This window comes from Zeus faber (assembly GCF_960531495.2).
Source record: "Zeus faber genome assembly, chromosome: 1".
Lineage (NCBI taxonomy): Eukaryota > Metazoa > Chordata > Actinopteri > Zeiformes > Zeidae > Zeus > Zeus faber.
In genome coordinates, this window is record NC_137193.1 from 23,798,768 (window position 1) to 23,822,690 (window position 23,923).

Consider the following 23,923-nt stretch of genomic DNA (forward strand, 5'->3'; position numbering starts at 1 on the left):
GCTTGATCTTTGCAGTCTGGCACTTCTTATGCAGGCCAGGGGCCTGTTCCCCAATGCCAAGTGCAAATACTCCAGAGGCAGTAATTTTGTGCTTCCTATTGGACAGAATCAAATCTATCAATGTAGATTTTGAAGGGCCCTTCAAATTAGGTCTGGTCAGTTAATCAATCTGCTGTGACAAATTGAGGTTGTCACAAATCTCTTTTAAACTATTCGAATCGTTTGTCAACCAATTTAGGATAAAGTCACCTAGAACCAGGATCCCTGAGTTATTGTACTTAGCAAGTAAGTCTGCAAATATATTATTTGCAGTAGAGACAGCTGAGGGTGGTCTGTAAACACCCACCAGATTAATTGAATTATTTCCAGATTAGTTAACTTTCAGAGCAATAAATTCAAAGGAATGAGGTACAGTGACAACATTTAAAACAAACAACTTCCTCTTACAACCCTTTCTATTCGGTACAAGTTATAGTTATGTATAGGGAAATCCTCAGGATTATGTATTCTCTGGTAAAGCCAGGTTTCTGTCAGAACCAGGATATCGGTCAGTCTGGGATGCAAGAGTTCTCAGGTGATCTAATCTAAACTGTCTGCATGGACTTCTGATGTTTAAATGCATCAATCCCGGGCCATTTCTGGATTTAAAAGTGTGCGGGTTTCATAAGACTTGCCCAGAGTCACAAGAGGGCTTACTTGTAGATGGGAACCTGGAACTTGTTTGGGTGTTATTAAATTTTCAGGATTATATTAACTTGTGCAGGAAATAAACTGGTGGTGTTTACAAGGGTTGCCTACTGTTGATAATTAGAGGGATAGTGTGCATGTGTGGGATTGTCATGTTTCGGATATGGACTCACTGACCGTCAGATGGTGAACGCATTGCAGGACTGCAGAGTAAGTCCAATGTTCATAGATAACAGACGAGATCATTTCAGTTATGCTGCCCGTGCTTCTAAGTGGAAGGCTCAGCCGCTTGGCCTACTACAGGAAATTCAAAGTTGGGATAATTTATTAAAGAAATAAACCTGGGATACCACAGTATGATGAAGACAAAAGTTCAGGTTCCTGATTTATTTTATAGTTTAAACCCCGAGCAGACTCAGTCATTTCAGTCGTATTACTGTTTCAGTTGATGGCCAAGTTAAAGGAGCTGCTCCCAATCATCACTAGAGGGCGCTATTTGCTTTGACTGGGGTCTCTGACCTAATTTTAATGCCACTAGAGGTCAAATACTCTAGTTGGAGTATTGTTCAACACCACCCTTTCACGTCCCCATTCATGTTGTTTTAGTGTCATCGTTTTTATACATACTCCCAAATTTGCCACAACAGAGACTTCTTCATATAAGCCCTGCAGCTGCTGACTCAGGTCCAACTCCATTTGGAATAAAATCCATTAATAGGCTTATTAATGGCCAAGAAGCTTGGCGAGATTATCTGGAAAGGATACAGGCCCTGGAACTTGCCTGGCTTTCCTTGAGGCATTGTTGGTCAACAGTGTTGGCTTCTTAAAGTTAGTGGGATAAAGATGTATGTAAAGCCATTCTCTCAACAAGCAGGCCTGTATAAAACCAACATTCAGCAATACCATGCTCTCTAAAGCGATTCCACAGATCCAGCACTCTGCCCGTACGGAACAACCTGTAAAGGGAGTAATGGCTTGCCTGTCGGCTCATTAGGGGTTTGAATGGAGGGCCAGTTGACATGCAAGACCCTTACAAGAGCCCCCCTTGTAACTCCATGAGCTCCAGGTCCCTATCAGGGAAAGAGGACAACTTTCAGTTCCACATGAGAACACCGCGACCTCACAGCACAAAACAACTGCAAATTGGTTAAATGGAGGAGGTGGGGCAAAAGAAACACAACGAAAGCGTATGCCACCAAGCGGTGCAAGTGTATTGCCAACAATAGGCTTCACACAATCTGGGAGACTGGCTGAAACTAGTAACGCATTTGACACGCAGCTATTTATTTTATCACCTGTCTGTAAATTACTATAAGTATGTTCAATTCTTAAAGTATTTTATTGTTTATAATTATTATGATTACTGGAACAATGCATGTATTAATTGGTAAACATAATACTGACAATTATAGTGTTCAATTTAACATTTAATATTCAATTAATATGTAATACTACATTTAATCATATTACAAAACCATTGATGTTATTATAATAAACCAATTACTTAAGAATTATAATAAAATTATAACTAGATGTTTTTATTATATATATATATATATATATATGTATTTTTTTGTATTATCCTTCTATCACTTTTTTTTTTTTTTTTAATTAAGTGAGGAGTCTGTTTTGTCTGTATGTCCGTCGATTATCTCGACAACCGTTCATCCGATCTACTTGACACCGGGTGGGTGTGTTGCTGGCCACCCACGGAGGGTGCGTCGTGGACTTCGGACACGCGGACGCTATTAATAAACTTTCAACAGACCGGGAGCCCGTGGGGGCCGGGGCTTCAAGGCGCCGCCACACGGTCGCACGGGCTGCGCTTCCCCGGCGTAGGACCGTGACCCGCGCTCGCGTCTTCCACCGTGGGAACGCGGCGCTCGATCGCCGACGCCTCGTTGAAACGGCGCCGCTCGATCGTCTTCGAGGCTTCCGCGCCGACGCGCGCTCGCCCGGTTGAGTGGCGTGAAGCCGGTCACGTGACCCCAGGCGAACCACGTCCCGCTTCCCGGCTCCGCGGCAGCGGAGGGAGCCGCTGGACCTGACGCATCCCGAGCTCCGTGTCCACCACACTTGACCCCCCCCCAACTATGGCGGTGGCAGCGAATCTCCGGTTGTGAGGAGTTTATATGTATATCGCCGTTCTGTCGGTCCCTAATCCGCGACATATCGATCCCCCCTCGAAGATTTTTTTTTGTTTTGTTTTGTTTGTTTGGTTTTTTTTCCCCCCGCTCTCTTCAACTTTACAGTAACCGACTCCGAATCACAGCGGGGAGAGAAGTGACAGCTCGGAGGATCGGAGCTAACGCGTTAGCCGCGATGCTAACCGCCCGGAGAGCCTCCAGCCTCGGCTGAGCTCGGAGGAGGGGACACGGGGGGCACGCGGACATCTGCCAGCCAGAGGCTCGACCGCAATTCCGATGCCCCAGCGCGCTGGAGACAAGAACAGGAAGGCCGAACTACCGCGGAATGTGGTGTTGTTTTCCCGCTCCACTCTCCAGGTAAAGATCCCTTCGCTGTTTCTTTGCGGAAATGTTTTTTTTGCTTTTGATCACCCACGCTGTGTCGGCGTGCCCGTCACCCGCCCGCAAACTTTACCTCTGGAGCCGCGAGGCGGTGAAACCGTCTCCCACACTATTAAAAACAACTAAAACAGCGGTGTGAGAGTGTGTGTGAGAGTGTGTGTGTGTTGGCACTAGTACCTACACACTGGTACAGACAGCACAAGGACATCATTTTCCTTTGCATTTTCAATTGACGCTTCTTCTTTTTTTTTTTAACAGTCGTGTGAATTGTGGATACTTACTGATTTTTATTTTTGAAGTTAACGTTTTTTGTAGTTAGTACGTTATTTTTCTTTGGTTTATTGCATATTGCGTTTTTATATTTTTTCTTATTACATTATGCTTATCTATCTATCTATCTATCTCTCTTTGTCTATGTATCTGTCTATGAATCTATATCTCCGTCTGGCTGTCTATCGACCCGTCTGTCTGTTCACAAAATCCATATCCTATAGAACGTTGAGTGGCAGCATAGCGACGTTTTGCCATGGTTGTTTTGGATATGACAGCTCTGTTTTGCACGTTTTCTTGCGCCTCCTTAACCCAACGTGGCCCGAACGGAAGGGGAGCGCAATCTCGTTCGCAAAAAGGTAAAACCTGTTCCCCTGTGACGGCGGCTAACAGGCGGAGCTGGTCTCCCGCCGGTCTGAGTGGTGAATAATTGATTGTTGCAGTAATCAGAAGGAACTTTACAATATCATTGTCACGTCTACTTGTGAATTAATGATCATGGCGGTGTTTTCAACAATCCAGTTGTGGCGCATCCGGTTGAACCACATAACCACTGTCATCGTTTCAAGAATTTAAATTTAAAGAGCGCTGGCTTCAAAGTCAGTTTTTAAAACATTTATTTTTGAATAAATACCATTTCAGATCTTGTATCCTGCTGGCCATTTCATTGTATTTTCATTCATTTACTGTACAGTATAAAACTGTATCAGCATATGACTCTTAATCTCATGACGTACCACTAAAAAAATTGACAGGCAATATTATTTATATTATAATTGATTTATTGTTCTTTATTTAAGGTCATAAACCGGCAAAGTCAAGTGATCATTAGATCCTCATCGGCAGATCGCTTAAGGCAAACATGAAACTCTGCCTTCTCAATGAGGAAAAAGGGGCAGTATAAGTATTTTTGGAGTTGTCCGTGGGTGAGGTGTGTGTGTGTGTGTGTGTGTGTGTGTGTGTGTGTGTGTGTGTGTGTGTGTGTGTGTGTGTGTGTGTGTGTGTGTGTGTGTGTGTGTGTGTGTGTGTGTGTGTGTGTGTGTGTGTGTGTGTGAGAGAGATGTGAGCCGATTATTGTTCGCTATGTGGTAGCATTGTAACCGGACCAGGCGTTGTATCAGTGACCTTGTATGCTGATAGGAAAACACAGTGGGGGACAACCTGGAGTCGGAGGCAAAATAATGTTATGTCTTCCCCAAACCGGGAGGTGATCTCTCCTTCCTCTAATCTACATATAAATAAACCCCTCTGCACTCTTTTTTTAAAAGCTTATTTGGGTGACAGGTTGAAACGTCCGATGTTGCTACTCGGACGGCTAATGCAACCCTTATTCCCCTTGCCAAGTTTTTTTTATCCCCAAAAAGTAGGGCAAGATTAAGGCTGGGGCTCAACCTTAACACCCCCCCCCCCCCTTCCCCTGTTGCCTCCCGAACAGCTTCCCACCGAGGGCTATCGGATTCGGGAGGGGAGGAAGGTGTGATGGATGACTAATAAAAGGGGGTTTTGTCCGCAGCTGAGAGACTGTCTTCATTTTGTAACCTCAGGACTGCCCAGTCCTCTGGCTGCGGCCCAGGCTCCAATGAAAGGCCTGTGCTGACGCCTTCCCCGGCTCAAATGGAATAGAAGCCTCCTCAGATTCAGCAGCTCAACAATGCAGTACTGGGTCGCTCCATAGGCTGTGGTGAACTGACACATTCTCACACTCTAGTTCATATTTCTCATATTTAAAAAAAAAAAAAAAAATCGTTTTCGCCAGTCTTCCACTAGTCTTTGCGGAGGTCGTTGGGGGTTGAAATCTAAGCGTAAGTGCAAAGTCCTCCCCTGGTGCTGAGGCCATAATTGCGTCAGCGGTTTAATATTAATGCGGCACAATTATGTGATTAAGCTCAGTGACAACAGAGCAATCTAAACACATCATGCTAGTCTGAGCAGTCGTATTGTAAATCTGTCAACGTGGCCGTGTTTAATGTAAAGGCTAAACCCTTCACCGAAACAAACAAAGATAGAAGGATCCCACTAAAGGTTCATGCATTTATTGTTGCGTTTTTGAAGTGGCCTTAATGAAATTCAAAGAGAGAATCCTTTGTGCACCCGGTTCCTAATCCAACTCAAAATAAAACCGAATCCCTGCTTTCAAGAACCAGAACACAAGACTACTATTGCCCTTTGTGATGTTAAAATCAAGGACACGGGTTCTTGGGTGAAAAGAAGTAACATTATGCAACACCACAGACGTGCGGCAACAGGTTTGTCCTGTGATTGTAAACACAAGGGCAGCAGGATGTGTGTTACAAAGTGCGGCTACCCAGAATGATAACACCAAAAAAAACAAAACAATAAAAACATGGCAGACGGCAGTTGCTGTGATGAATTATGAGATGAGCCTTCGCGGTGTAAATTAAGTTGTAATTTCATCAACACTTAAATGCGGCGTAATTTAGCATTGTCTGGCTTGGCTGTTTGGCTGTTTTTAATGAGCGTCTTAATGCTCCGAGTGCTCGCTGATATTAATGACATCAGTGTTGATTACCCCCAGTCCAGTCGGCTGGCTCCCGGCGATTAGCGCACACACATGTTAGTTTCTACGCAACACTTTATTTTTCACGGAAATGTGCTAACGCATAATTGCAAACGGTGTCGGTGCTTAATCAAACCCTCAGCCAAATGGAGGCTGGGTCTTAACGAGATGTTTGATATCCTGAATCGGGTCTTGTTGATGGTACAAGGCTTTTTCCCTTTTTGAATATTGATATAGTCTTTATTTGCATTTGCTTCACTTTTTAAGCATCATTTACGAGTTTGCAATTGTCTTCTGACGGATATTTTGTCTCTTTCCTCCGTGTTTCTATGCTGCCCTCCAGGAGCCTGTATCCCGTATGGCACCCTGATCGCCGCCCACTCACTCCCGCTACCTCGCCGGGGGCAGCGTCACCATGAGGGGGCGCTGCCTGCGGAAACTGGGCGTCCTGCCCAAGGCCTTCTTCCTCCTCTGGCTGCTATGGCTGGCGTACATCCTCGTGGCTCGCTGGTCCTCCTCGTCGCTCTCCTCGCCTGGAGAGGAGGACCACGCCCTCATCGCGCGACAGTTGGAGGGCGGCGCCCGGGGCCAGTTGTCCAGGCCCCTCTACGTGAAGAGCCCCGCCGACAAGAACGGGCCCGGGGAGTGGGGCCGTGCGGCGCGCCTCAGCCTCGGCCCCGAGGAGAAGAAGCTGGAGCAGGACAGCGTGGAGCGCTACGCCATCAACATCTACGTCAGCGACAGGATCTCCCTGCACCGACACATCCAGGACCACAGGATGACCGAGTGAGTCCGCACGCCGCTCCATTCACACCCAGTTTGATAATGAATCTGTCAGAGGGCGTTTGGAATGAGCCTTTTTCATCTCATCCTTGGGTTATTTGCTTTGGAATTTAAAATGGAAATGCTAGCTAGGTTAAACAGACTTTAGGCCTCAAACATTGATTGGAGGTGATTCTGTGTGTGTTGGAAAGAGACTTCTAATTTCAGATAAAAGTTAAGCCTTTTCCAGAGTTTTCCTCCTCCTCTTTAGCATGCATTATCAGGCTTGTTGGAGCTGTTGAAAGCAGCCCTCTGCCTGATTGTGATTCTTTGTGTTTGGCCTGCTGGCAGCTGAGGCTCTGTGATGTTTGGCTCCTCAACACCCAGTATGATAATATCTTTTATTGACAGTTCCAGTTCCTGCTGCAATAACAGCCAGACCCCTTTCCCTATGAAACGAGAACCATCATTTAAAAGGATGTTATACATTTACATATGTTTATTTTTCTGTCAACACGGGCGGGACAAGCTGTTCCCCGGGTGTAACAAGAAAACTGCCTGGTGCAGATGGATACGATGCTTATTCTCTTCAACATTTGATGGATGGACCGTTGTATAAGCTTAAAAGTCAGTTTTAAAAGACATGCTTTTTTTTTTTTTTTAAGTCACGGCCACGTTTTGATCCTTAGAAATCCTTATACAGGACTTGTGTAAAACACAGGCAAAGCAACCCTACACTGTCCTATCCAGGGCGTCGGTGACATTTTAAACAGCCCATGTATTCCGGTGAACAACCTGTCTCTGAGCGATTTGATTTTTCTACCAATCGTAAGATGCTAAGATGCGATAATCTCCCCGTCCCGTCAGATCCTCTACTCAGATATAAGAAACAAACAAGAGACAGCATGCACACTCTGGACGGTTTAACGCCTTCCTTCCTTCCTTCCCCCCTTCCTTCCTTCCACTCTTTTATTTTTTTATTTTTTACTTGAATGTTTCCACATTTTTTTGATATTATTTCAATCACTTGAAGCAAAGGCAGAATTCGCATGTAGGCTGCACAAGAGGGGAACTGTTCCGTTTTTGTTTTGTATGAGGAAACCGAACCACTTTTTTTTTTTTTTTTTGTTCTTGATATGCCTGCCGCCTTTAAAAACACTTCAACTCACCCCCCCCCACCCCGTAACTCTTAGTTTTTCTCAAGATTCTCTGTCCCCTTTTGCCTCCTTTTATCCTATCTCCATTCTGCTTGCCTTTGCCCTGTGCTTTTATTTTCACCCAATTTACCCCCCCCCCCCCCCCGCCCTTCTTTATCCATTCCTTGGCGTTTTCTCCGTCTTCTCTATTTGCTTGCATTTCTGTGGTCTCCCCGCTGTGGCATTTTGCTGATTGGGGGTTGCGGGTGGTGGGGGTGGGGGGGTATAACCCCACCCCCCCCCCCCAATCCATATTTCTCACTCTATTGTCCTAATGACTACCATCTGGAACTAAAGCAGCCACTGCTTTGTCCTTCCACTGACAGTGAGCTAGCCTGTCAAAGATATACCCTTCAGTTTTTCCCACATTTCCAGTCACACTCATTACCGTGCTGGAAAAACTTAGAAAACCTTTTTGGACTAAACCTTTGGTGAGTCTTTGGTCCATTGGTCAACCAATGTACCAACCCGTTTCAGTACTTACTTCATGTTACTGCCTGTCTATACTTTATATTTAGTAGTTGATAGTGTAGTTCTAGAATAACTCGGTCCTCTCTCTCTCTCTCCCTGCCTTCCATCACCCCGCCCCCCCGATGCCACAAACTACACAGATGCAGGAACAAGAAGTATGATTACCGCTCCCTGCCCACCACCTCGGTGATCATTGCCTTCTACAACGAGGCCTGGTCCACGCTGCTGAGGACAGTGCACAGCGTGCTGGAGACCACGCCCGCCGTCCTGCTCAAGGAGATCATCCTCATCGATGACTTCAGCGACAGAGGTCAAAAAACACACACACAGAAACAAGCACAAAAGTGTGTGTGTGTGTGTGTGTGTGTGTGTGTGTGTGTGTGTGTGTGTGTGTGTGTGTGTGTGTGTGTGTGTGTGTGTGTGTGTGTGTGTGTGTGTGTGATGGAGATGCGTTTTAAAGAACAATGCATAGCTGATGAATTCAAACACACTCCTAAGCAGCTTGGAGAACTACTGGCAAAACAAGCTGCAATTGTGCTTTTGGGGTCCACTGCCTTTTTGTGTTTTCTCTGCCAGTAGTGTTTCCTGACGGGTGCTGATAGTGCTGGGAAGAATGTAAAATATGTCTCCACTCGGGGAAGAATTACCATAAGAAGCAAGTAAATCAGATTTGGGCCTATGGCTCTGGATTGCAGCCTCATGCACATTGCACCAAGTTTGAAGCACCATTTGCATAAATTTGCCCCCAAACACCCCCTAGCTTGAGTGACTGCTCGCTTTGTAAAAGAAAAGAAATGGAAGCGGCTCCTCTGTCACTCTCGGCCAGATCGCCAGTATAATTAGGGGATGTGAAAAATATGTGAAACGCCCACGGAAATGGCCTTTTGAACCTGAATGGCCCAGAAGGCACCGCATAATAGCTTTGTAAATCACCGTAAAATATCAATTCTTCGGTTAACAATTCAATATTTTCCAATCCCTCAAATTTTGCCTTGTTAAGATAACTTCTTTATTTAATTAAGATGCCTTCGATCGATATGTCATAATATTTTTTGCCCGGCTAACACAGTCATGCTATTTTTATGCCAGCTCAAGAACAAGCCAACAAAACACAATTTGCGATAATTGTATTACTGAGCTGTACCAGACATTTAAATGGAAAAGCCAGAAGCACTATTCTTAGAAAAAAATTAAGTGATTCTAAACTGCTATATTTATTTTATTGAACTGCAACAGGTTTTGTATCAGTCAATGCTGCTTGTGTTTCATTTGGGAAGCGTCCGGTCGAGGGAGAGACAAAATCTGTCCGTGCTTCGGCAGGTTTTTTTTTTTCCAAAGTTTTTTTTGCGCTCTTTTCGCCAGAATAAAATCATTTGGGATGCTTATCTAAACTAATGTTTTGATGTTTTTGCTCTGCGTAGAGCCACTTCTTTCTTGTCGATTATTCTTAATATTGAGTCCACGTTGTGGAACGATACACAATTGCTGAAATCGTAAAAATGTGGGACCTTTTTTGTGGTGAATTGAAGTGCAGGGTTTATCAAAGTGCTTGGCTTTTCAGTGTGGTTATTATTTATTTGTGTAAAGGTTATAACATTTTTTTTTCCCCCTCTAATACTGTGCTTTCTGGCTCCCAGCAGATCCTCGCTACCCTGCCACGTTCTAACTTCTTTGGTGAATCCCTTGTTTGTGCATATGTTTATCTGCGTGCGCGCACAATGGAGGCCAGGCGAAAGGGATCGCCTCCCAGACGCGCACACTGTTAATTTTATGGCTGTATGTCCAGCCTACTTCCCTATGTTGCTGCGCCCGGCTTTTAAATTTAGCCTCCACCGTCGGCTAAAGCAGCTTGTGGAGGGCAGGCGAAAGAAACCAAGGTCATTTTGGAGTTACTCTAGAGTCTGACTCTGGATGTAGGAGTGCCATGACGTGAAGGGTTCAGCCGCTGTCTGTCTGTGTTTCAGCGTTTTTGAGATGTTACACCATCAGGATGAGCTAAACACGCACTGACCTCCCATGGCATAATTTAATCTGACCACATCTGTCATCTGACCACTGTGACCGAGTGGAATGTTGGTTTGAAAAAGAGAGAGTTTTGCTTTTTTTTTTTTTTTTTTTTGACACTGACAGACAGAGTATGACTGATGTTGGCATTGTGTGCTGAAAATGTTTCAGTGACTTCTGGACATGGTTCTTCGTGGTGGACTCTAGAGCAGCGTTTTTCAACCGGGCTGTTTCAGCGTGTGTAGCTTTAATTGAGTGTGTAGCTTTAATTTTAATGAGCCGCCAAGCCCCAAGTTCTGAGCCAATGGGTTTGAGCACATGTTCCGGGTTCTGTGAGCCAATGGGGTTTGCGCTTTTCTCCAGGCTTTTTTCTTACTCTGTAAACCTTTACTGATTTCACCTTATAAGTACACGGAAAATCTGTTTCTGAAATTTGAAGCGAGAAATAAGCAATCCAGTTTCTGAATCTTCACTCATATTAGATCTACAAGGCCTCATTTAAAAGTTTGCTCTGACTTTCGTTGCCTTGCTTCAAGCTTGTGGGAGACAAAAGTCGGAACTAACACCACAGGGCGACGCACCGGGACTCTCGGACGCAGGGATTTTTTTGTTTCATGTAAACGTCGGACAAATGAAATAAAATGTAAAATTACATCTACAATAAAAACATACTATTTTCATTGGTTTTGTTTAGAGAAACGCACCGATGGAGCAGATAACCATATCAAGAAATCCGTGACGAGCTGGCGTCAGCTCATGCAGAAAGTAGAAAAAACCTTTGGAAACAGAGTTCAGAGCGGTCGGTAGCGTTTAGTAGTGTTCTGCTCACAGCGATTATTGTCATAAGTTTACCTCATTATTTGACACTTTGGCCACGTCTAAATATGAACATCCTGTAACATTATATATACAGTATGACACAAAATAAGGAAAAGCATAAAGTACCTTATCTCATCTTGTAGTTCCCCTTTAAATCTGTCAAAAAAAAATTTTGTGCTCTGGGAACGTGTCAGTCACATACATTATGAATTATGCCAAATGCCTTGGCCTTTATTTCAACTTTCAAACTTAAATTGAAAATGATTGCTGAGGACCAATTTGAAGTCGTAAATTCACTCACTCCGCCATGCCCACTCTTTTGCCGGAGTGACCCCCGACTCCGACGTCATTTCAAAGATTTGTTCGCTACGAACAAATCGTTTACGTCTTGCATCACTAACTATTAGTAGGCCATAATAAGCACAGTACTACATGTTTGTGACGTAGTGTGTGTTGTGTTGTGTAGTGTAAACAGGGTCGTCATCGTCTTCTTCACGGATCGTAGTGTGGCTAAATAAAAGGTTGATAAACTTGATAGGTCTCTTGATCTGACTTATCACCCGGAGAGGAAAGTCCCGTATCGGGGGGGGGGGGGGGGGGGGTTGCTGATACAAATCCAGCGTAGAAAAGGGATATGGTATCTGAGTGAACAGGTGGTGGTAGAAGAAAGAGCGGAGATATGTAGAACTGACAAGGTGAGTCAGCGCAGATAATGACTGTGTGTATGCGTGTGTGCGCCCCCTGCAGGCTACCTGAAATCCAAGCTGGAGGAGTACATGAGTAAGCTGGAGCGCGTGCGGCTCATCCGCACCAAAAAGAGGGAGGGTCTGGTCCGCGCGCGCCTCATCGGCGCCATCTACGCCACGGGAGACGTGCTGACCTTCCTTGACTGTCACTGCGAGTGCGTGCCCGGCTGGATGGAGCCCCTTCTGGAGAGGTAATATGTCATCCTGGTACCTTTTGGATATACATTTGATACATTGCGTGGTTTCATTGTTTGGTTACTAAACACACGTGCATACTAAATGGTATCCTAGTATGCCGAGAGAGAGAGAGACCATCACAGGGAATTGTCACACGGATGCAGATAAAAAGCCATGTGTCTCCTCTTTAAATCACCACGCCGAGACTTTTTTTGACTTTTAAGGTTCCTTTACTTTCAGTAAGTCATGTCACAGCAGCAGAAACATGATTACGAGGGAACCAAAAATAGAGACAAATTACAGGTCAGTAAGAGTATTGATCTCTCTCTCTGAGATGCCTCATATGCAGGCCGGTCCTCAGGTGTGTCTGCGCAACTTGTAATGTACACACTCCAAAGCGGAGAACAATCTGATCTGTTTTTCGTGTTTGTTTTTGTTGGCTCCTCCAGGATCGCAGAGAACCAGAGCACCATCGTGTGCCCCGTCATCGACACCATCGACTGGAACACCTTTGAGTTTTACATGCAGACGGATGAGCCCATGATCGGCGGCTTTGACTGGCGGCTCACCTTCCAGTGGCACTCGGTCCCCGAGGTGGAGCGCAAGAGACGCAAGTCCCGCGTCGACCCCATCAGGTGACTTTTTATTATTTTTTAATCATTTAATCTATTTATACATTTCTTTATTTTTAATATTATTTATGTATGCATTTTATTATTATTTATTGTTTACTCTATTTAAGATGTTGTCATTATTTAAAAAATGAAATGAAAGGAACTCACAGGTGTATTGTGCCAATGCCAGATCGGTTTCATGCCTCTGGTTTGAGACTTGCAGTGTCTCGGGTTTTAAAATCGTCCCTCGTCTCCACTGCAGGTCTCCCACCATGGCCGGGGGCCTTTTCGCTGTGAGCAAGGCCTACTTTGAGTACCTGGGCACATACGACATGGGCATGGAGGTGTGGGGAGGAGAGAACCTGGAGCTCTCCTTCCGGGTGAGTGAATTCTTTCTGTTCTGTCACTTGCCACCACATCCCGTATCCCACTCTGCAATATAAAAGCTGTTTCAGATCCCTGGGAAGCGGAAAGTGAGTTAAACTCAAAATTTTTCCAATGCAGTGATGGATGGGTTTTTGGAGTTTGACAAGCGAGGTAATCTCTTCTAGCAGATGAATCACAGGAGTTGATGTTCTGGCTTTGGTGCTGTCATCACACACTGACTGGAGAATCAGCAATTGGTCTTTGCTTTGGTATTTTTGGATTTATTGCCATTATATTGGCAGAGTTTTTGTTGTAGATGTTAGAGTTTATGTTGCTTAACCCTCCATCGCTTCTAAGTCAGTGTTTTGGGGGCAGGTCACTGTGATGTGACAAGAACTCGTCTTCCCGTCAGGTCACAGTCTGGCAATCCAATCTGCCGGGGGGAGGCTGATACCTCCTCGTGATCTCTGTGTCACTTTTGGCTCGATTACGTCAATCAAGTGGGCACAGACACTGGAGTTTCTCAGACTGAAACTCTTAAGTGTGTGTGTGTGTGTGTGTGTGTGTGTGTGTGTGTGTGTGTGTGTGTGTGTGTGTGTGTGTGTGTGTGTGTGTGTGTGTGTGTGTGTGTGTGTGTGTGTGTGTGTGTGTGTGTGTGTGTGTGTGTGTGCACGCGCCAATGTAAAGGGCTGTTCCCCCGGGCGACGTGTTAGGTATGTGGGAAATAAAACGCCTCTCTCTGGGACTTCGACCGACTCCTACATTATTTATGTTTAGCGACTGGTTTCGCAACTGTGTTTTGGGAATACTAAAGAAGAGAAATCTGTCGCCGCATGAAATAACCGGCCTATTAAGATGGAATAGACTGTCACCCTGCAGCCTATTTGCTATGGATATATGATAATGATTTTCCTGCTATAATTGGAATATAACTCAGCCTGGTGTTAGGAAGCACCTAGTTAGCCAAGGCCACTTTCTCCGGCCGTGTTGCTCTACAGTAAAAAAGCAAGCATTTATTAAAATAAAAAAAATGAATACCATAGATCAAAGATATTTAAATGCAGTGAATTAGAAAAAAATGATTCATCTGATGTGGATAAACTTGTGTGGTTACTAAATGAAAGCAGTCAATTTTCTGTCAACATCCCAACTAACTGAAGGTATGTTCAGGTTTTTATATTTGTTCAATACGTTTTGTCTTGGCAAATGTTAAGTGTAATATTAGTCAATGTTTGGCTAAACGTGTAGTACATATTGATGGGGCACACTATTACACATCCGTAAGAGAATTTGACTGTTACAACTTCTAACGTAATAAATACCCATTAAGTTAATAAACCATGAACATAATAAGAATTTGTTGCTTGTAATGTCAGTTATAGTCTTGTCAATTCATTTCCAGTGATATGATTAAAGAAATTTTTCATTATATTGAAAACAATGTCATTACACTAACAATTTCTATTGGGTAAAATAAACTATTTAACCAAATAGAATTCAGTACCAATACATTTTCAATGGATATTCATCATTTAGTCAAATGTGTAAATGCCTGACATTTATTAAATACATTTAGACTTTTTTTTTTTTTTTTTTTTTACACATTATCAGATGAGTTATGACATTATTGGAAAATTATAAATTCAGCCTTATTTCTGTTAATGTAACAATCCCCTAATTACAATACTAATTATTACATGAATGGGGGGGGGGGGGGATACTACATTGATGTTGATTTACTACTTTTATTACATTACTTGGAAATGTATTACACTGACAGGATTAAGCTGCATTTATAAAACAGTTATAATGGATATGGATATAATTGGATATAATTTTTTACTGTAATGCACACTAGCTAATGGTAACAAACGAAGAATAAAAATAATCCCCATCTCATCGCAGGTTTGGCAGTGTGGTGGCAGCCTGGAGATCCACCCCTGCTCCCATGTGGGCCACGTGTTCCCCAAAAAGGCCCCCTACGCCCGGCCCAACTTCCTCCAGAACACGGTGCGCGCCGCTGAAGTCTGGATGGACTCGTACAAGCAGCACTTTTACAACAGGAACCCCCCAGCCAGGAAGGTACGCGTCCACATTCAGTTGAAATTCCTCCTGTCTGGGACAACTTTTCCATGAGATTTCATGAGGTTGGTTGCACATGTTGTACGTGTGCAACAAATGTTCTTTTTTCCTTTATCAGCACAAATGTTATGCGTTGTGATTCAGATTTAGTCTTATGAGCAAGAAATTGAGGCTAAATAAGAATTTTTCTTTAGTGCAAAAGCACTTTCTGTGCTTTTAAAAACTGACATTACTGCTCTTAATGCAAATTCATGCCAATGTTGCATGTCAATTTGAGTATCGCATAGGCTACGTTTATAATAGGGTCACAAATCAATCCAATGTGGATGAGATGGCTCCTGATACAATTCAATATGGATATATTGACATTTTATACGTAATGAGAATTGCTTCCGACCTCTCACTATACTTTCTGACTCTCATTACAAAAATATTTCACGGAATAACAACAAACTCAGTTTTGCAAATATTTCCCAATTCATTTGTAACTGATGTTATATGTATAATTTAAGCAGAAAACAGTCACGTAACTTCCAAACAAAGTGTAAAGATTATTTGTAATTCAGAAATTAGAAACAACAGAATTAAATCATATCTGGAAAAAATTTCATTTCATTAAAAATACATCAATCAAATGTCTGGAAAATGTCCCCCGACCCCCCCCATGTGCCTATCTAGTGACCCCACGTGGGGTCGAAACCCCTAGGTTGGGAATCTCTTTTTTGGAACTTTCTTTTTTGGGCTCTGGGCTGAAGGAAATGTCGCCCTGGGCTAGTTTGAACTGGGAGCCGAGCCACTTACTCTGTGTAGCACCGTGCTAATGCAGTAACACGAGTGTGTCGATGGAGATGACTTATGAGATAGGATTCACCTGTCCTGTTAGGTTTCACCTATGCTGCGTGTGTGTGTGTGTGTGTGTGTGTGTGTGTGTGTGTGTGTGTGTGTGTGTGTGTGTGTGTGTGTGTGTGTGTGTGTGTGTGTGTGTGTGTGTGTGTGTGTGTGTGTGTGTGTGTGTGTGTGTTGGACACAGGCCATGCCCTCTCAGGTTCAGAGTGTCGGGGGACATCAAACTTTCATGTATCTCGGTTTCACTTTGAAAAAAAAAAAAAAAAGTAAATTATTAATGCCGAGGATCTTTGATCAAACAATAAAATACCTGCCCAGGGGGAGATTAAGAACAGTGCTGTGCTGAAGCTCTGTGTGTTATTAGAATATTGGTTATTAGAATATACTTCGTTAAAATGTGTCAACAGACAAGATCAGGAATGCACCGATTTATCGGCTGTATATCGGTATCAGCCGATATCCACCTTGTTGACTGCCAGGGGCCTATTGGCAAATAAGATGACGTTCACCAATGGCAGTGGCTGATGTTTATCTGTTGTATCGCATCAATTTTGCGCTGGCTAAATGTTGTTGGCAGGGCCCAGCTCTTCCTTTAGGCGGCCCGCAATTTACGCACCTGTCTCCCTCTTTGAGGGTGCCTATGGCGCGCCTGCGAAGGGGCCCCCGTGCTCCAATGGTACCGACGGTGCCAACCCAGGCGCAATCGGCACGCCAAACACTGTGTTGTTATTTTACATGGATGTCATTTGCACTCCATGGAACGAAACAAGAACCGTGCGTAATGGGAACACAGGAGCGGGATGAGGGCACTCTCTGGATGGCACACGGGGTGAGCACGGGGGAGGTACGACGGCAAAATGAAACAAGCGTGACAATATGTCGCTGTGGTAATGTACAAATACTGCAATAAAATATATAAAATTAAATTATTTGATGTCTGTTATTATGTATGTATGTATGTGAATTTATAGTAAGTAAGTAATAACCTGGAGCCGCAACTTTGTCACCAGACCAACCGTGCCATGCAAGACCAGCTTGTCCAACTCTGCTTCATCGCAACAGCACCAAACAGCCTCCATGCAGTTAATAAATATAAAAAATGACTTTTATATCAATTCTAAAATATTATATATTTAAGCCATTTAAGTGCAATATTCCAGAGAAAACAGCATCTATCTTCGTTTCTGCAGCGCAGAACTCCAGCAGCCGCAGCAGACATGTGCGGCAGAGCTCCTCGCTTTCTCCGTGTCTGTATGGTAGCTATGTAACTTCTGACTGTAGTTCCATCGCTGAAGACGGCAAAAAGTAAAATAATTTTAACTGATTATTGATGTGATTATTTCAACTTTATTGCTTTTCTAATCGCTTTTTCATTTAATTTAATTTAATGTGTTTCCCAAAAATATTTTTTGTTGGGCTCTGTAAGTACCGAAAAATTCTTCTCATTGAGTAGGTAGTTGTATAGCAGGCTAAAAAGGCTTTTGAAACAGTTATTTTTCACAAAAAGAATCTTTGTCCTGTGAAGGGAGGTTATATTCAAGGTTGTTTCATACATTTGTATCATTGAATTTGTGCTCGTTCGAACATAGTATGGTGAAGGGCTGAAAGACTTTCAGTTCTTCTCTTGTTTCCCTGGCACAAAAGGGGGAATAAATAACGAGAAAAAGCAAAAAACATTTGTATAAGCCAAATTATTTTAAACAGTATCGGTCCAGAATTTCACATGCATCCCTAGACAAGATAGATACTACTGATCCCAGAGGGGAAATCAAGGCATTACAGCAGCTCACACCACACACAACAACAACAAAATAAAGTGACAATAGAATAAAAGAAAACTATACATCTGAAACATAAGAACAGTCCAGTGTGGTTTAACATCCTCCAGCCTGACACTGGTCACCCCGATCGTGCCAGCCTGAGGAGGAGTTGTACAATGTTATTGTGGCAGGCAGAAAAGATGTCCTATAGCACTCCTCAGTACAACGTAGTTGTAATAATTTGTCGCAGATGGAGCTTCTCCACTCTGCCACAGTGTCATGTAGGGGATGGGAGGAAGTCCTCTCATCGCCGAGGCACGACACACCGTCTCCAACCTCAAACGGAGATAATAGATTAGAGTCATGGATAGTGTGGTTTTTGGAGGATGGAAACCAACTTCAAGGTCATAGGGAGTTCCCATAACTCTATATTCCAGTGCCTACACGAGTCATTACTTTAAGAACATGGTGCTTTCCACCTTGGCTTGATTTCCTTAAAATCACAAAAGAAAATTATAAAATTATAAATTAGCTAAGTCGAGAATCAGAATTGGCTGTGGGTATGGATATAAATAAAGATGAGATATTCTGTACAGGATGAATTAATATGTATAGGATGATACGGGCATGGATAATGGATGAGTAGGCATACATTTTTAAATGATTACACTGTAGAAATTCTACATTATTACAATAGTATCATAATACTATTACCAAAAATATTTTTGTTTAATCAATTAATAAAATCATTACAATCATAATTTTGAGCCAAATCCCAAATAATAATTTTTGGTGGAGCTCCTGCAGTATTTTCATAATGACACTGTCTTTAGATTCCATAATGTTCAAACTTGTAGCAAAGGGAACATTGCTATTGCCCCTCGGGGACTACTACTTTCTTTCTTTTGTTTTGTTTTATCACTGACATACACCAGAAGGTATCCCATTGCCCCGCAGTGTGTAAGTGGGCGGGTCTGGACGCTCTGACCTGTGAGCTGCTCGAGGGAGCAGCACCTAGACAAATATGATTATCTGGATTACACTTGGAAAATACCCCGCTGCTTTTGTTCTTATGCATGAATTCATTGTGTCAATTTATCCAAATAGGATCTAACCGGTGTGTCCAGGATGTGCTACGTGTCAAATATTAACCTTTATGGTGTGACTGCATACTGAGTTCAGGTTTGGTGCTTGGACACATCCAAGCATGACAGTAGAGTAAGAAAGGCTTTGAGGGAACTCAAAACGAAACGAGGGGATTATCACAATATTTTTATACATTACTAATCATCTTTAATACACAATCTAACAGATGCATTCAACTTTAACGAATGATGACGCTAAGTACCTCTATTTCTCAAATGAAAATCCCTCAAATGCATTGGACCCCTTTATAGTTTGTTCAATTCAACATGACCATAAATGGTCATGTTGAATTGAATCACTCAACCCTAGTTTTGAGCTGCTGGAGTTAAGACAAGATAACTCTTTATTAATCCTCAGTGGGAAAATTTGGGTATCAGGTACATTCAGGTATTAAGTCAAAGGCATACCAATATACTGTAACTTGACACATTTTCTAATTTCAGAGCAGCGTCCCCTATCTTACTGGTCTCTGCTCCTGTGCAGGAGACGTATGGGGACATTTCCCAGAGGACGCTGCTGAGGGAGCGTCTGAAATGCCAGAGTTTTGACTGGTACCTGAAGAACATTTACCCTGAGCTGCATATCCCCGAGGACAGAGAAGGCTGGCACGGGGCGGTGGGTGACCACTCTTCCTATCAAACTAGGTATTTCTACAGAAAGTAATTATAAGTATTTAAATACTTGTATTAAATATCCCCCCCAGGTCCGCAGTTTGGGGATCCCGTCTGAATGTTTGGACTACAATGCCCCAGATCACAGTCCGACTGGCGCCCACATCTCCCTTTTCGGCTGCCATGGCCAGGGAGGCAACCAGGCACGTCCCAAGATGTTTTCAAATCACTTGTTTCTTGCTTTTTCTTTCCAACACCACTCTCCGTCTTCTATATTAATCTCAAAACTCCCACCTGGCGGAAGATGTACCTGAAAATGTCAATACCATTTGCTGACCCCCCCCTAAACAGAGCCGCTGTTGTTAACATGAGATTGAGCTCTGCTGGCGTGGCTGACATGAGTGTGTGTGTGTGTGTGTGTGTGTGTGTGTGTGTGTGTGCGTGTGCGTGCACACGATCAGCCACAACATTAAAACCATCTGCCTAATATTGTGTAGCTCCCCCTCGTGCTGCCAAAACAGCTCTGCCTGTTGAAGCATGGACTCCAGAAGACCTCTGAAGGTGTCCTGTGGTTTACAACTTCTGTATGTGATCGAGGGTTTTGGCGGCTCTGCTGATGTTTGTTTGTGTTAGACAATAGGCGGTGGATTTCTCTTCTCTCGCAATCTGCATCCCACTGTTTTGTCTCTGATTATCCCGGCGATGGAGAGCATTGGGTGTCCCCTGCTAAAAAAAAAAAAAAAAAATACAGTATATTGAAAACCAAAAAACAATCTAATATTTGAAAGAGAATAATAAAAGCCCTCTGCTTGCCCGGTCAGCAAAACATTCCATTTCGAAAGATACATGAGCCTGAATAATGAAGGGGATGGAGCTGGGTAAATAAGGTTAAAGCCCGGTGACGCGTGGCTGGGCGGGCCTGCCCCCGGGCGACTCGTCTTATTAGGAACGACCCTAAAAGATGTATGAGATGTGAGGAGAGGCGATGGGCGGTGGTGGTGGTGGGGGGGGGGGGGGTGAAGAGTGATTGCCTGCTAAAAAAAAAAAAAAAAAAAGGGCACCGTGCGCGGCCTTTGTCACGTTGAAACAACACTGGAGGGGAGGGTCAGGTTTTTGTTGATTGAAGGGGTCGGGGCCTAGTGTGCACCGATGAGATCCCTCGACACACATGCACACACAGACACACACAGAGAAGGAGGAGGGAGACAAACATCCTGTAATCCTAGTCGAATAAAAGAGGCTAACCTACTCTGCCGTAACACTTTGGGAATAAAGACGGATTACAGTGTGCATAGTGTTGAAATAGCCACTGTGGTCTGAGTGTCCTAAAATTGCCCATTTTTTTCTCCCCACCCCAGTACTTTGAGTACACGTCTCTGAGGGAGATCCGCTTCAACTCGGTGACGGAGCTGTGCGCCGAGGTCCCCCAGGGCCAGAACCACATTGGGATGGGGCACTGTCCCCACGACCGAGACCCCAAACCCCCCAACGCCCTCTGGGAGTTCAGAGATGTAAGTGGGTCGCTCGCTCTCTCTCTCTCCCTCCCCTCCGCGCTTTCTGTCGCTCACCCTCTCCAACCCCTCCTGACATTTGTCCAATTTCGTCCTCTCTCCCCAAATCTTGGAAGGACGGGACGGTCTACCACCCTCACTCCAATCTGTGCGTGACAGCGTACCGCACGGCAGAGGGGCGCGCCGACGCTCAGATGAGGCACTGCACGCCGGGCGACAAGCACCAGCAGTGGAAGTTCGAGTGGTAGAGGGAGGGTTTCCAGGGCGGATGTCGGACATTTCCCCTCCTGCTCCCAGAACGGCCTGTAGTGGATGGAAACTGTGATGCCAAAAATATTTGACCCCTGTTACGAACTGTACCTGCATTCTGTGAAGGAGCGGGTGGAGAATCAGAGGGGGGGGATGGGGGGTGTGTGTTCATTTGATCTGTTCCAAAAGGGAGAGCTTTTTTTTTTTTTTTTTTTTTTTTTTTTTTTCTTTTCCCCCCCTTTCTCATAGCGCTTCTGGACCCGAAAACAGAGTCCTGCACATGTCTAAAGAGTGCAATATTATTCTGAAATTGGAAAATGTATCAAATGGACTTGACGCAGAGAAAATATATTGACTGTCCAGCACATGAAGAAGCGCCCTTGATGAAGAGGGTTCAATTTTTTCAATATTATGAAATCATATTGCACTACAGAATTTTACTTTTAACGTGTGCTGAATAATTTATTTCAAAAATTGGAATGAATGAATTCTAATGTTTACTAAACGTTAGAAGACAAAGTCTTGAAGTTTACCCATAAATCCATAATACCAGCCATGCGGTCACCTGCATTCCATTTCCTGACGGAGGGATATAGTTTTGGACGGCATCGCTGTCTTCCTGCGGTCTGCTTCTCTCTTCCTACTCTGTCTCTGGAATTAGAATCCATCTCTTGGTAGGACTCTCCCTGAACAAGACTTGAAATATTTCTTAAGCATTTTTTTACCAAGTGCAATTTGCCCCCAGAGGGGTTAGAAAAAGGTTGAACATGTGGTTGACTGTTATGTCCCTGTGCTGTGAGATTAAGAGAAAAGAGATATTATACTAGATATCATTGTGCCTTTTTGAAGGACTCAACATGCCAACATGAGCTGTCAGTTGAAGTCCACTTTGAATGCATAGGGATCACTATACGGCTTGACTGTGTAGACTAGAGAGGAATTAAACACCTTATTGACACTTTTGGGGTGGTGATCTACAGCCTTCTTCCGGAGAAAAGGCAAAATAAATGGATTAAATGCCTACATCTTTTCAATATGCAGTTGTACCCGATGAAGCCTTAAAGTCACGTCTGTCTTATTTAAACACATTCCTCCTACTTCTGGGCCTTGCTGATTTACACAGCTGTTTCACTACTTGGAACAAAAGCAACTTCTCCCTTTTTTTTTTTTTTCTCAACAAAGACGTTCTTTTGGAAAGCTGTGGATTTTACTAAAAGGTTTGTTGTATTGCAGTTGTACTCCTGAGGAGTGCCATTCCTGAAACAGTGATTCTCCCCGTGCGGTCCTCAGCATTTATAAATATCAGATATCCATGCTAGCCAGTGGGACGATTAATTATAATCAATACTCTGTTCTGTGTCGCCATTGTAAACAATGCTTTTTTAAAGGGATGACGCTCAAATGCTAATGTGGAATTCCCCCCCCCCCCCCAAAAACTACGGAGGCACAAGGGGATGATTGATGATTTGGGGTGTTTTCATTTGGATAAATGTTATTTTTTGGTGGTGATATGGAGAATCACGGCTCTAAGAATGAATGATTGAAATATTAAAAAACTAACCAAAAGTTAATATTGTCGTTCTTTGGCCGTGGTGCTGAATGGTCGGGTTGAGGGGTCCATCTGTGGATCTATCAACGGTCACATTAAAACAAAGAATTGTGAGACTTTTCTTCAACCGTATTTGTAGCTACATATGAATAACTGCCCCTTATACTTCGTGAGAATCTGATTTTGACTTTTGTCTTTGACCTTTCCAGAGAGCGGCATCCGCCCAAAGCCTCACAGAATTACCTGTTATTTAGCGCCACCCAGTGGTAGGAGAGGAAATGATACACCTACGTTCGCGTTCAAGTTGGTTTAGGAAAAGGTTAATGATATAGCACACAATTTCAAATCTGTCAAAGATAGGTAAATGCATCATCCCAAGTTTAAAATTGAGCTATATATATATATATATATATATATATATATATACACACACACACACACACACACACACACACACTCTACTCACAAAGTTAGGGATATTCGGCTTTCGGGTGAAATTTCAGGATGAACCTAAAATGCGCTATAACCTTTACAGGTGAACTTAATTTGACCTTCTCTAAACTTTTTAATGCACATGTCCAACTGTTCAATGTTTCAGTACTTTTTGCACAACTTGCTGTTCTCTAACAAGGAGCTGAACGGCAAAATTCACAACAGGTGTTTGATCCATGAATAGACCTATACATTTCCTGGTTCAATTAGAATTGGTATTTAAACAGTCCTCTTCATCATGCTGTTCACATTTTGACATCATGAGACCAAGACGACACCTAACAACTGATCAACAGTACCTCACCATTGCGAGGCTTCAAACAGGATGTTCTCAGAGGAAGTGGCCACTGAGCTTAGAGTGTCACAGAGTGTCATCAGCAGGTTGCAACAGAGATACAGAGACTTGAAGAGTCACAGAAAGGCATAGAAGTGGACGTCCTTTGGCAACATCCCACACTGATGAGCGCTTCATTGTGAACAGTGCCCTGCGGAACCGGATGATGAATGCCACTCAACTCC

The 23,923-nt window shown here is 43.6% G+C and overlaps 1 protein-coding gene across 1 annotated transcript; it reads left to right on the plus strand.

The window, feature by feature from the left end:
• Positions 1-3,071: 3,071 nt before the first annotated feature.
• On the plus strand, positions 3,072-21,527 carry poc1bl (POC1 centriolar protein homolog B (Chlamydomonas), like). Its single transcript, XM_080011696.1, has 11 exons — positions 3,072-3,191; positions 6,347-6,789; positions 8,573-8,742; positions 12,003-12,192; positions 12,628-12,813; positions 13,055-13,172; positions 15,064-15,240; positions 19,476-19,607; positions 19,696-19,806; positions 20,962-21,114; positions 21,231-21,527. Exons 2-11 carry the CDS (start codon positions 6,419-6,421, stop codon positions 21,360-21,362), a joined length of 1,740 nt encoding a protein of 579 aa, XP_079867822.1. The 5' UTR covers positions 3,072-3,191; positions 6,347-6,418; the 3' UTR covers positions 21,363-21,527.
• Positions 21,528-23,923: the final 2,396 nt, after the last annotated feature.